A 12,561-nucleotide genomic window follows, 5' to 3' on the forward strand; every position below is an offset into this window, starting at 1 on the left:
GGGGGGGGGGGGGGGGGTTGGTTTGGTAGGCAGGGTGCTCAATTCGGTTGACGGGGTGGGGCACCTCGCTTGTATAATGGTAGGGGAAACACTGCTTATCGTAATTGTCAGACTTTAGAACACACCTGTCTCTAAGCCGCACTTATTAAATATAAGATAAATCATAATTTTGTACATTAATAAGACGCTCCGGTTATTTAGCCATGGGCATCCACCATTCATGGTCGGGAGCTGTGCTCCCAGTCTGCTCCGACTGCAGATTTCTTGTTGTAGTACAAGAAGCAGGCAGCAGATGGAGATTCACAGAACATAGCTTGCTTTCAACACGCACTCAGACTGCATTATGGTCACAAGTTTAAATGAAGCTTTGCTGCCTCACTCATGGTTACAATCATTATACCTTCAGAATGAACACGATAACTATCTAAGCATAATCACTGGACAGACCAGTGCCAAACACCTATGTAACTGAAATTATTTAAAAGTTATTTACCTGTAAAACCCAGTCTTATCTAGGTCATATTAGTACTGTTGATTTTTATTCGCAAACACTTTAAAAACTGCTGTTTTTACTTTCTAAATAAATTTGATGTGATTTTCCTCAGCAGAGCTCGTGAGGAGGAACAGCCCCTCCCTGTTCTTCTTTTCCTCTCGTTGTCTACTTCGCTCTGTTTAATGCCTCTGTTTAAGCTTAAATGAGATACTGGTATTTAAACACATATTTATTGTACACAAAGATTTTTTAAAAACTTTTATTTAAATATATCTTGACTGACATATAAATAAATCCGACGACTTCTCCACCGTTGAGCTCTCATTTACGGAAGGGGAGGGGGAAAGACTCCTTCTTCTTCTCCGCTTCTTGTTCGGATGTGACTTTAAAATGAGATCCCGGTATTTAAATGCATATTTACCGACACAGAAAGATGTCACACAAAGAAACTTAAAACTTTTATTAAAACATGTACCAGACTTGACTGCTTTGCGTCTCCAGTGCCCGTCCATCAACACACGTTCATGAAGCTTATGGCTGCAGCTGTTTCCTCCTCGACAGCTGATTGATCACGTTTAACATGAAATCTGCATCATAAGAAATTCTCCGAGTGTTTTCCTTTATCGCTGAACAAATGAACAGGTCTGTGCATGAAGCGCAAAATTTGGTAACAATACGGGAACTATCTGTAGAAATGAATTTACATCTATCTTGGGGGATGGTCCTCGAGAGTACCTTGTTGATCTTTCAGGTTAGACTTCTGGTCACATGATGACGGCGTGGGTGGAGTTATCGTTGGGTATTTGAAACCGTGAGCAAGAGTCATTGTACATCTGATTACATGAGAGCATTCTCTTTGGCTCACAAATGCCAGCCCCCATGAGGGGTGGGGTGCTGGGAGCCACAAGTGCCCAGCTCTGTCAAAGGAAAATGTTAGTCAGTGGCAGGAAGTCCTTGAAAATAAAAATTTTGAAAACTATGAAAAAATACATAAATAAGATGCTCCTGCATATAAACCGTGGGGTACAAAGTGTGAGACAAAAGTAGCGTCTTATAGAACAGCAATTACGGTAATGTTATTTTTTGTCACAGTTCGTTACTGTCTCATAGCCTCGTCTCCTTCAATATTTCAGTTCTGTTTTGTTGATTATTTTTATATTATTATTTATTCTGTCTCTTCAAAGGCAAAAAATCTGCTAAGAGCCTGAGTGATGTGGAGGAGGAAGAGGAGGATGAAAGTCTTGAGTCAGAGGACGGGGGCGAGAAGGAGAATGAAGACCAGTGTAATGAGGGAGGAGTTCCTGCTTCTGATCCGAAGAAAAGTTGTAAAAGAAAGAAAAGAACAGAAAGCTTGACTGAGGAACCAAATGAAAAGATAACCAAAATGGGTAAAAAGATCACGGAGGCAAACAAACATTACATCAACAAGAAACAATCATACAGTGTCCTGTAGTCCACTTTGGTTGTTAATCCTGACATACAGAGAGATTTTAGTACACAGTTCAAAAGATAAACCAAAACAGTCGTAAATTCAGAATATTCCCAATGATGACTTCCTATGCATCTTTAATTAGCCATTCTTTAGTTTTTAACTTTAAACGTCTGCTTTGATGATTGTGTGTAGAAGTTTCAGTTCAGTACAGTAGTCCCTCTTTTATCGCGGGAAATCCGTCCCCTGAAGCCCCGCGATAAGTAAAAAAACACAAAGAAGGAACTTTAGTTGTATAAGTGCATCCAATGATTGCTTTTTGAGAATTTCAATAAAATCTGTCCAGTAATTCATGACATATTGTTCAGACAAATAGACACACACAATTGTGTGTATGTGTGTGTTTTTACAAGTTTTGTTCTTGTGACTTTTTAATTATTTTGTTACTTCAGGTGAAGCTGATGTACCTGAAGACTCTGAGACAGCTCTTCCTGAGGATCAAACAAGTTCAGACATGTAATGACACTTTATAAACGTTGTTATAAATTAAATGTTATTATTTTTTATGGAGCTCAAATTCCTTCTTTTTTTTTTTGTATTTATGTTCAGGCCTGAAAAGGACGCAGTCACCAAACCAGCCAAGCTCTCGCGTGGCAGAGCCTCAAAGCCGCTGCTGCCGCTGGGCTTGAAGCGAGGTAACAAGGTCCCCCCTGCCAGGAAATGCACTGAAGCAACAGCAAATAAAGAGGAGAGCAGCTCGTGTGACAAAGCCTCTGAAGAACAGGTCCTTGCTCTTTCTTTAGCCACCACAGCTTATTGAGTCACATATTGAGACCTTATTATTTGCCTGACTGTGAGCTTTGTTTATGTTTTAGGTGAATGAAGAGAAATCCGATTTGAGCTGTGCCAACAGCAGGAAGTCTGCCAGTGATGAAGTTTCTTCAGAAGATGAGGCTGCAGTTAAACCTCAGAGACCCACCAGGTGGAATATTTCAAGTTCTCTAAAAATACAGCATTGAAAACTTTTCCTATCTTTTATTACCAAATTATTTTTAGTGCTGCTGACTTTTGTCCATTTTTTTTGTGTTTCGGTAGATACGGCAGAGTCCCCAAACCTATCCAGCCCTTGACTTATCCTTCTAAAGAGGATCCACATGCCTCTGAATCTGAAACCACGCCTGCAAAATCTAAATGTGTTGTTAAGAGAGGAAAATTGTCAACACAACAATCCTCGCAGAAGGTCAAAAAGCCCAAACTGGTCACTATCAGGTCCTCCAAGTCAGACTTCAGTGATGAGGAGAGTGAGAACGAGTTTGAGAATAACCAGATGGAAGGTGAGCACCTTGGATGCAGGTCCAGTAAAGATGCTGAAGCCTCTCTGTTTGTACCTTCAAGTCTGCACCTCACAAATATGGTGGTCTCAGAAGTGGACGATGCTATGGTAGAGGTTAGTAGAACAGTTAGTTTTTTTGTTTGTTTTCTGCATAGATACCATCATTTTTATTTTTTACATAATTCTGTTTCAATCATTTTGTGTTTGACATTATTGTTTCTTTGTGCATGGTTTTACATGACATCTTTCAAACCCTCCAATTCCAAACTTAGCTTGACATCTTGGACAGTATGCCTGATGTGCTGGGCATCTCCCAAGATGCACTGTTCCCCGATTCCTCTTGTCAGAAGGCACAAGATGACACAGGCACTGCTGAGCCATGTGAACATCAGTTGGACCTGCTGGTTGTAAGTGGAAATGACTCAAAGATAGTTAAATGTTGTCCTGATTCCCAGTTACATCTTAAATGTAATTATTTTTGCTGAAGGTGCTGGTGTAGATTCTTAGGACATGGATTAAAAATTAAAAAATAAAATAGCTGGACTTGTATTTAGGGGTTGAAGACATTTCGCTTCCTGTCCGGGAGGCTTTATTTAAATTCAAAACTGAAAAGTATGGAGTTTCAAGCTTTGAACTGCATGAGATGCTCTGTTATGTAAGCTGGGTTTTCATGCATATTAAACTCCCCGCTCTCTCACTGGAGAGTTGTTAGGCTTATAAGAAATGTTTTAGTCACATGCATGAAGGTGAGTTAGACTGAAACTGCTTAGGTATCAGGCTCAATGCTCCGTTGTAGGATGTAGCTGAAATCTGTTACCCTCTCTGTTTAAAGTTGTCTTCTTGTTTGATGTACAGTAGTCCCTTGTTTATCGCGGGGGGTTATGTTCTGTACTCCACCCCCCCATCCCTTAATAAGTGAAAAACCGTGAAGTAGGAACGCTATATTTATTTTAGTATTTACAGTATATGTATTTTAGAAACCCTTCCCACGCTCTTGCAATGTTCTAAACTCTTAAACCTACTTAATTTTAACAACATACATACTGTATATGTACTGTACCGTAGCTATGTACTGCAAAATTTTATGTGGGTACTTACCAGCCATGGTCAGGTTCTGATCGGTTCTCTGCAGCCATTGAGCACCAAGACGCTTTTAGAGAGAGCCGGATCTTCAGAGAGCCAGCATAAAACCCCACAATGATCCCAATCCAGTCCAAATCTGGCTGAAAAAAATCTCGGTGAGCTCCTAGAGAAAACACCGGACCTCCAAGCAACGCCTCCCCACTCGAGAGGCCTCATGGGCCGGCAAGCAGTACTCGGATTGAGCGATGAGGCGAGAAGTCCGGTTCTGGTCCAATTCCCGGTCAGTTCCGTGCGGCTCTCTGCATCCACTGAGCGCCCAAGTCACTATGAATAAGGACCAAACTTTTTCTGGTTGGATCAAAACTTTCCCTCCATTTTGGCAGAAAACAGTGGCCGGAAGCACTGTTGGTTTCTGGGTAATGTAGTCGTTTTGAGTGGCAACACAGTGTAGGCTTATTGAGAGAAAACTACAAATGGCGGTGCCTGCCCAAAGTATTTATTATTTTTCGTTAACTTTTTATTGTATCCAGTACCGTCCCAATCACGTGAGTAATATTAAAGTTGACAATTGTGTGTTGTGTACAGTAGTCTTTTTTTTTTTTTAATCATGTCCAATCTTACTTTGAAAAACCGCAAAAGAGCAAGTCCGCAAAAGTTGAACCGCGAAGTAGCGAGGGACTGCTGTGGCTTCCTTCCCCTCTCAAACTTTCTGTCTTATCTGTCCAAAATATGAACGTCTTGGTCCTCAAACGTGTTCCTTGTCCTTGTGGCATAGTTCCACAGCTGAGTCTTATCCTTAAGAACTGTTCTCCTGTGTTGAGCCATGTTCCTGTGGATTGGTTGTTTTTCCAATATGGAAGTCTGAACTTTCCTCACTGCACTGCGTACGCCACGTCGCTCAGTTGTGTTTGCAGGTTTTGTCCTTAAGACGGACCAGCTTTGTCTGAGAGTCCTGTTATGTTTGAAATGCATGGGATGTGTTGTGTGGAGAATATTCCTGAGTTTCTCAGATACTCCAACTGTTGACAAATGCCCAGTTTGATATCTACTGCTTTTTTCTCCAGTCCATGTGGTTTTCCATATAACTGGAGTGCCACCTCAATTGGATGAGGCAGGATAGTCACAGTGCAGCTGTCTGAAGCTTCTGCAACATTACATCCATCCATCCATCCATCAGGAACGTAGACCAACTGGTAAACAGAGAGCTTTGCCTTACAGCTCAGCTCCCTCTTCACCACAATGGACCGGCACAGAGTCCGCAATACTGCAGACGCTGCACCAATCCATCTGTCAGTCTCACGCTCCATTCTTCCCTCACTCGTGAACAAAACCCCAAGATAGTTGAACTCCTCCACTTGAGGCAGAACCTCACCCTCGACCCGTTATGTTCAGTCCATTGCAAACACAACACAGCAATGAGCAAAAACGTGAGAAAAGGTCACAACACTCACCATCTTTTGCCATGATTAAAAAAAAAATGCCAGGTCAAATGTGACGAGGTGAAAATGATCAAGAAATGTAAAGATTACACACGTGTATCGATGTTTTGCATTTATCATTAAGATTCAGTCTGATTTGGATGAAGTCTTAAAACGTTTTTTTCCTCCCTAATATCAACTAGAAAGCTATAGGAGAAAAATATAATCAGGAAGTTTAACTAGGGGAGCTGTCAAACATTTGTTAAATCGGTATAAAGAAATATTTTGATGTTATATCTGTTTTTTATTACAGGATGTTATAGACTTTCTTTCATCAGAACACACAGAAGGTATGTTGTAAATGTATTCTTTGCCATTTCTGGTGAATTAACTATTTTTAATCCATTTCAGTGGCTCCATTTTAAAATAAGACAAGACTTTATTATCCTGAAGGAACTTCAGAAGTTGCTAGCTGCTACAAGTCGCACAACACAATGATAGCAAAACATATCACAAAATAAACACAGAAAAGGCAAGTTTATAGAACATGTAAGGAGCTAGTAACAAAGGTAGTAAAAAAAATTTGATAACACAACTTACAAACAGGAAACATAAAACAAGTTATTTCAGAGTATGTTCTCAGTTATTGCACTAGGAAAACTCAGTAAATACTGTATAGATATGAGTGTTTGGTTGACTGTATTAATGTTGATGGTGTTTATTTAAGATTCCCCAGACGAAAGCTACAATGAAGCTGCTCAGACTCTTTTGACCATTGGCAACCTGACTCATGACTCCCAGTCAGCACAAAGTGAAATGACCACACAGGATTTTACAAAGGGTAGGAGAGACAGAACTCACCAAATTCCTCATCTTGGTATGGATTTTGTATGTTTTTGGTTGAGTTACAGTATATCATGTTTAATTGCAGAAATAACACTAGATGGTGTGAATGCATCTGACCATTCTGAAGACGATATGGCTCCTTCTGCACTAGAACAAAGTTCTACAACTTTACTGTGTCCAACTTATGATCAAGACGTCAGAGAAGCATCTCAGACTGTTTGCATTGTAGGATTACAAAGCAGTGAAATGGACTTGCCTCATATTGAAACCAGTATTCAGACATGCACTGAGCTGAGTACAGATCCTGTCTCTCAATTAACATCAGATTCAAAGAGCTCAAAAACATCTCCAGTCCTGAAAACAAGATGCTTCGTTAAGGTAAAGCCTAAACCAAAACTTAGTCAAACTTTGAGGACATCTCAAAAGAAAACTGAGCAACACGTGGTTAATGAAAGAACATCAGCTGAAGAAGTAACCCCAGAACAAACTGCTCCAGCATTACTAGAAGATAACATTTCTTCTACTGAAGTCAAATTATCAGAAGGGATGTCTTCTGTTACCCAAACCTGTTCTTTGTCTGCACCCCAATTTGAACCCAGTAGGAATCAGACCACCACAGATACAAGAACACCTGACTCTACAGAAGAAAGACTGATACTTCATGGTGAAACAGCTAATACATGCAATTCAGCTGTAGCAAAGAGTCATCAAGAGTCATCCACACTTTCAGATCCACTCCAGGAAAGCAGGGACAAGCATGCTCCACGTGCATCTGATGAGGATTCACCTGTCAGTCAAAAGGAACAATGTGAAGTTGCAACTTCCAGCAAGCCTAAGGGAAACAGATTCCCAAAAATCAAACCCAAACCAAATCTAACTCGGACAGCAAGAGCTGCAAGAAATAAACCTCAAGTCAGTGAAGAGACTGTGGAGAAAGACACTCTTTCATCATTGAAACCAGAGACAGAAAGCTCGTCTTTTAGTTTGAAACACACAAAACAAGTAAAGATACAAAGCAAAGTTGCTAATCAGGCAGAATTAGATGTGACATTAGATCAGAGTGCCACAGAAAACCAGAACATTTCTGAAGTGCAGCTCACTGAAGACTCTAGGTTAACCTCCGAGTTCACAGAAGAAAACTTCATGCCACAGATTGGATCAGCTGACCCGACTGTTGCAGAATCACAGCTTCCAGAAGGCTCAAATGTAGCTTTAGAAGCAACGCAAGAAAAAAGTGACAATCCTGCGACTTCTATTGATCCTGTAGAAGAACGAACAGTTAATAAAGTTGCATCTACTTGTCAGCTGAGGAGGAGTCGGACACAAAAAACTAAACCCAAACCAAAAGTGCCACAGACATCAAGAGCTGTAAGGTCTAAACATCAAACCACGGAAGAGCCGGGAGAGAAAGGTTCATGTCCTGGTTCAAATCCTGATGTCCCTGAAAAGAAAATTGCAGAGTTGGAACAAAAATCAACGTCTACCTTTGATAAACAAACAGAAAGCTATGATTCTGCTTCATGTTTAAAGCCACCACTCACTTCTGGTTCCTCTGGAACACCCTTACAAGAAGATCAGACAAATATTGGACAAGATCAGATAAATATGGAGACAGCATCAGATCAGAGTGTTGTAAGAAAACCAAACTTCTCAGACCTTCAACCTGAAGAAGTTGCAAAGGAAACCACCAGTGATACAGGATTTAATTCTGAATTCACAGGTAAAAACCTTTCATTCCTTGTTGAAACAAGTGAGAGCAGCTGTAATAACACAGTTGATTCAGTGGGAGTAGAAGTTCACCCACATTTACAGTTGGATTCAGCCCCAGTTCAAGAACAAAGTGGTCTTTTTATCAAACCTGCACAAGATTGTAAAGTTGCATCTGCTTGTCCATCGAAGAGTCGTCAATTACCAAAAATGAATCCAAAACCAAATGTGCCACAAACGTCTCCAAAGTTTAAACCCTTAGAAGAGCCAACAAAAAAGGACTCGACTTCTAGCCCAAATGTTGAGTCTCAGAAAAAGATAATGACAAAAGTGCAGCGAGAACCAACATGCAAGTCCCAACGTGAAAAACAGACCCAAGATCAGTCAAAGGTCCATTTTGAGCTGGGTGTGGAGCAGGTCGCCAGAGATGTGAAGTCTTCTGAGTTCAAAGATGCAAACTTGACGTCCCACGTTGGAACAAGTCACAAGTGTCATAATGTGGCATTAACTAGTCAGTCAATCACACAAACACAAGATGGTCAAGAGTCAAATCCAACGTCTGTTAGAAGTGGACCGCCTGCAGCTTCACAAGAATTCCTCATTCAGGAGAAAGAAGTTGCGTCTGCTTGTCAGTTAAAGAGGATTCGATCACAAAAAATTAAACCAAGACCAAATCTGCCACAGATTTCAAGAACTGCGAGGTTAAAACCTCGAGTTTCAAAAAAAGCTTTAGACCAAGATTCAAGCTGCACTCCACCGCCTGATAAAACAACCAACGCAGAGGTGGAAACTCAGCCGTGTTTACCTGAAAAACAAAGTGAAGACACAGATGTTGGATCTGATGGTGGGCTGGATTTGGGAACTTCAGTTGAGAGTACGTCTGGAAACCAAAACCTTTTTGAAGTTCAACCTGAGCAGAGTTTGGAGCAGGACGCCTCAGAGATGAATTCTTCTAAGTTCAAAGGTACAAATCTGACGTCTTATGTTGGAACAAGCAAGATTTGTTCATATACTGAAGAAACGGCTGACTTGAGGTGCAGAGATTCACAAGTTGGAAAAAGGGCAACTCTAGATTCAACTTCACTCCAAGACCAGAGTGGCCATCTTCCTGCTTTAGTTACATCTGTGGAGAGGTTGGCAGTCGGTAAACAAGAGGGTGAACCTGACTTATCACAAGACCATGTCACAGCCATGCAACATCTGGACAAAACTCAAATTCTCATCTTGAGCTCTAAATTTTCAGACAAAACAAAAGAAGAAGAAGCAGAACCTACTTGTTCTACGTGGCTTCCAGATAACTTAAACCAAAACAAACGTACTGACTCTTCTCCAGTTTCCTCACAGCTACTGGAATCAGCTCCTAGATGCACCGAGGAGTCGTCTTCATGTAAAGAACAACTGATGCCAAACATTGGGCAAGTTGCAGCTTCAGAGGACGCAGAACAAATTATTCCTCAAAGGAGGCAGCGGTTTCCAAAGGTCAAGCCCAAGCCCAATTTAGGATCAGTTAAAATCACCCGCAGAAATCTTCAATCAGTTGACGGCAGTAAGCATTTAGAAAAACAACTCGTGGACTCTTACTCAATTGTGACATCAGAGCAACAACCCAAGGAATCGACTAAGAACAAAATGTCAAAAGATGATGGCTTGGAGACTGATTTAGCTTCCTCTGAGCATGGCAAGGTGAAAATGTCAGACACCCAGCCGGTAATTGATCAGACTGGAATTACAGATGTCCAGTCTACAAGAAAAGAAACTACTTCTATATCCCACAAGACCGACTCATCTGATCAAAGGTAGGACATGTTTCTACGTCCAGAAAATTCCACTTATATTGTCCATTTATATTGCTTTTTGTTTTAAAGGGAAACACAAATAAAAATCTTCTTTATTCTCTTCTTAGCTCTGATCAGATGCCATCAGAAATGACTGCAAGTAAAGCTCCTGCAGCTCGGAGAGGACGGCTTATTAAACCCAAACCTAACCTGCAACGCAGCAGCCGTCCTCAACAACCCCAGCAAGTACAAAGCACAAAGCCAACAGAAGCAGGTGGGGCACTTATTAAAATAAGTTTCTGTCCAGATTACTGTTAATTGGAGCTGCTGATAGCTGTTTCTTCTTTTCTGTAGACTCCAGTAGTTGCTCAAGAGGAGTCGGTGCATCTGTTGATCACACATCTGTATGTGATCTCAGACCTGATCATCAGGGGCCAAGTAAAGGAACTGTTGAGAAACTAGATCAAAAAGACTCCAGTTCAAATGATGCTCGTTCTTCTCTTGGTTTTGTGACACAATCTACCACACAGGTACGATAAATATGTTAAATTCTATAAATGTTTATGCACTTTTGGGAAAATAAAAAAATATAAAACCAAAGTTTTAAAGAATTTAACCCAGTGCGTGTTTTTAAAACATCTTCTTTAGACAGAAATTACAAAATTATAGCCCTAAATATAACTAAATACTAGGGTGTTCCAATAATAGTTTATTTTCTGACCAAGTGCAAGTACTTCAGTTTGGGTACTTGACAATACTGAGTACCGATACCAAGTAGTTAATGGTTAGTACCTAAACGTTACACAATAACTTTGTAAACAAGTTTCTTTTATTAAGAAGAGAGCAAACAGTTTGTTGTCTTAACACCACTCCTATTTATTGTAAAATATCTCTAAACTATGGACTTTTTTTTGTCCTTGGTTACTTGCAAAGTGGAAGAGGAAATTCTAAAGAATAAGGGGCCACGCTCCTAGGAGCTGCAGCCACGTGCACTCTGCCCATCTTTCGGACAACTGTACAGAATATAATCTTGCAGTACTTCAGTGCAATGATGATAAAGCTTATTCTGTTTCTGATTCTGAAATGACGTCTCCAAGCATAAGAGTTGTATTTTGTGTGTTTATGTCATATGAAAACCAATAGGCTTTGTTATAGCAGATTTAATAACATTGTCATGATTTAGAGGTTCAAAATAATTTTAACGTTTTATATGGACAGCTGTTGTAATTAGTCCATAGTCTAGATATTGTTTGTATGAAAGTTACTGCATTGAAGTATTAATAATTGGAGCAAAAGACAGTGGGTTATATGTTATAGGTTCATTAACAGTGAGGACATAAAGTGGTTTAGCTCTGGATCTAACCAGCCATTGAGAAAAGACACAACTCTAAGCTACCAGGAAGTACAGTGGACCAAAAGGGACATAAACAGGCAAAGTCTTTGCCTCAAAAATGGTGCAAACTCATGGTCTTACTTTATTATTATTGAATGAAAGACAGCAGGCAAAATGAATTCCTCCAAGGAGTTCTGGGTTTTAATTTTGTTTTAGGAGTCCATGCTGTAACTACTGATTGAATTTGGTGGAAAGCCCCGCTGTCTGCTACAAACAGAACACTATCGGGTTGATCAGGAATGGGCCTTAATACTGATAAAAACCTGCTGTTTCTTTTCTTCACATTTCTTCCTTTGATTCTTTTAATCTCAGGATGAATCAACATCAAGTGCTGAGGGGATTTTTAGTCATCCACTCATATCAGAATGTGAGTCATGCAAAGATTTAGTTTCACTCGCATTACTTTGTTTGAATGTTACTTTGTTCTTTTTTTGGTTTTGGACTAAAACGTGTCTCTCCCTCAGTCCTGCCAGCCGAAGTGCCTTCAGATCCAGATGAACCATTCTTCATCCTCTCTCTGACTGCGATCCCAGTCTCATCGGTTGTGGAGGGGGTGAACAGTGCATCTGAACACCTGCCAGGTCTCACTGTAACAGATTCATTAGTACATCAACCAAGGTAAGTTTTTTTGTTGTTTTATCAGCCTGACTTCCAACAAGACTTGACGCTGATGGTGCAGTTCAGGAACTGTCTCCTCCCTTCACAGCACATCTCTGGAAGCAGCAGGAGATGCGTTTGTTTCCACAAAGGAGAGAAGTGTGGGAATCTGTGTAGACATTGGCCAAGAACCAGCTATATCCCAACAAGGTAGCGTGGTAGTTGCCTGTGTGTTTGTCACGTTAACTAAATGAGTCATGAACTAATGGATGAATTTTAATGAAATTCTCAAAAAATGTTTACCATATTTTTTGCCCTATAAGTCACTTTTTTTTACATAATTTGCATGCCCTGCGACTTATACGCCGAAGCTACTTATTTATGGATGCTTTCCATATTTATAAACCAAGTTTTGGCTGAGATATGACCGTTTTCATTCATTCTGACTGAAAATATTGAACACTACCATTTTCAGCCGCTAGATGGC

At 40.4% G+C, this 12,561-nt stretch overlaps 1 protein-coding gene across 1 annotated transcript in view; it reads left to right on the top strand.

Annotated features, from left to right (window-relative positions):
* The window catches only part of LOC119425041 (transcription factor TFIIIB component B'' homolog), a 23,547-nt gene extending 11,219 nt beyond the window's left edge, over positions 1–12,328 (top strand). The window contains exons 11-24 of the mRNA XM_037692567.1: positions 1,678–1,881; positions 2,375–2,438; positions 2,532–2,706; positions 2,798–2,904; positions 3,018–3,369; positions 3,528–3,662; positions 6,070–6,106; positions 6,484–6,597; positions 6,688–10,105; positions 10,213–10,358; positions 10,439–10,614; positions 11,790–11,844; positions 11,942–12,095; positions 12,184–12,328. Of these exons, the coding sequence (XP_037548495.1) occupies positions 1,678–1,881; positions 2,375–2,438; positions 2,532–2,706; positions 2,798–2,904; positions 3,018–3,369; positions 3,528–3,662; positions 6,070–6,106; positions 6,484–6,597; positions 6,688–10,105; positions 10,213–10,358; positions 10,439–10,614; positions 11,790–11,844; positions 11,942–12,095; positions 12,184–12,328 (5,282 nt within the window). The remainder of the gene's footprint in view (positions 1–1,677; positions 1,882–2,374; positions 2,439–2,531; positions 2,707–2,797; positions 2,905–3,017; positions 3,370–3,527; positions 3,663–6,069; positions 6,107–6,483; positions 6,598–6,687; positions 10,106–10,212; positions 10,359–10,438; positions 10,615–11,789; positions 11,845–11,941; positions 12,096–12,183) is intronic.
* Positions 12,329–12,561: the final 233 nt, after the last annotated feature.

The sequence above is a fragment of the Nematolebias whitei genome, chromosome 18, assembly GCF_014905685.2.
Source record: "Nematolebias whitei isolate Nwh7 chromosome 18, NemWhi1, whole genome shotgun sequence".
NCBI classification, from domain to species: Eukaryota; Metazoa; Chordata; class Actinopteri; order Cyprinodontiformes; family Rivulidae; genus Nematolebias; species Nematolebias whitei.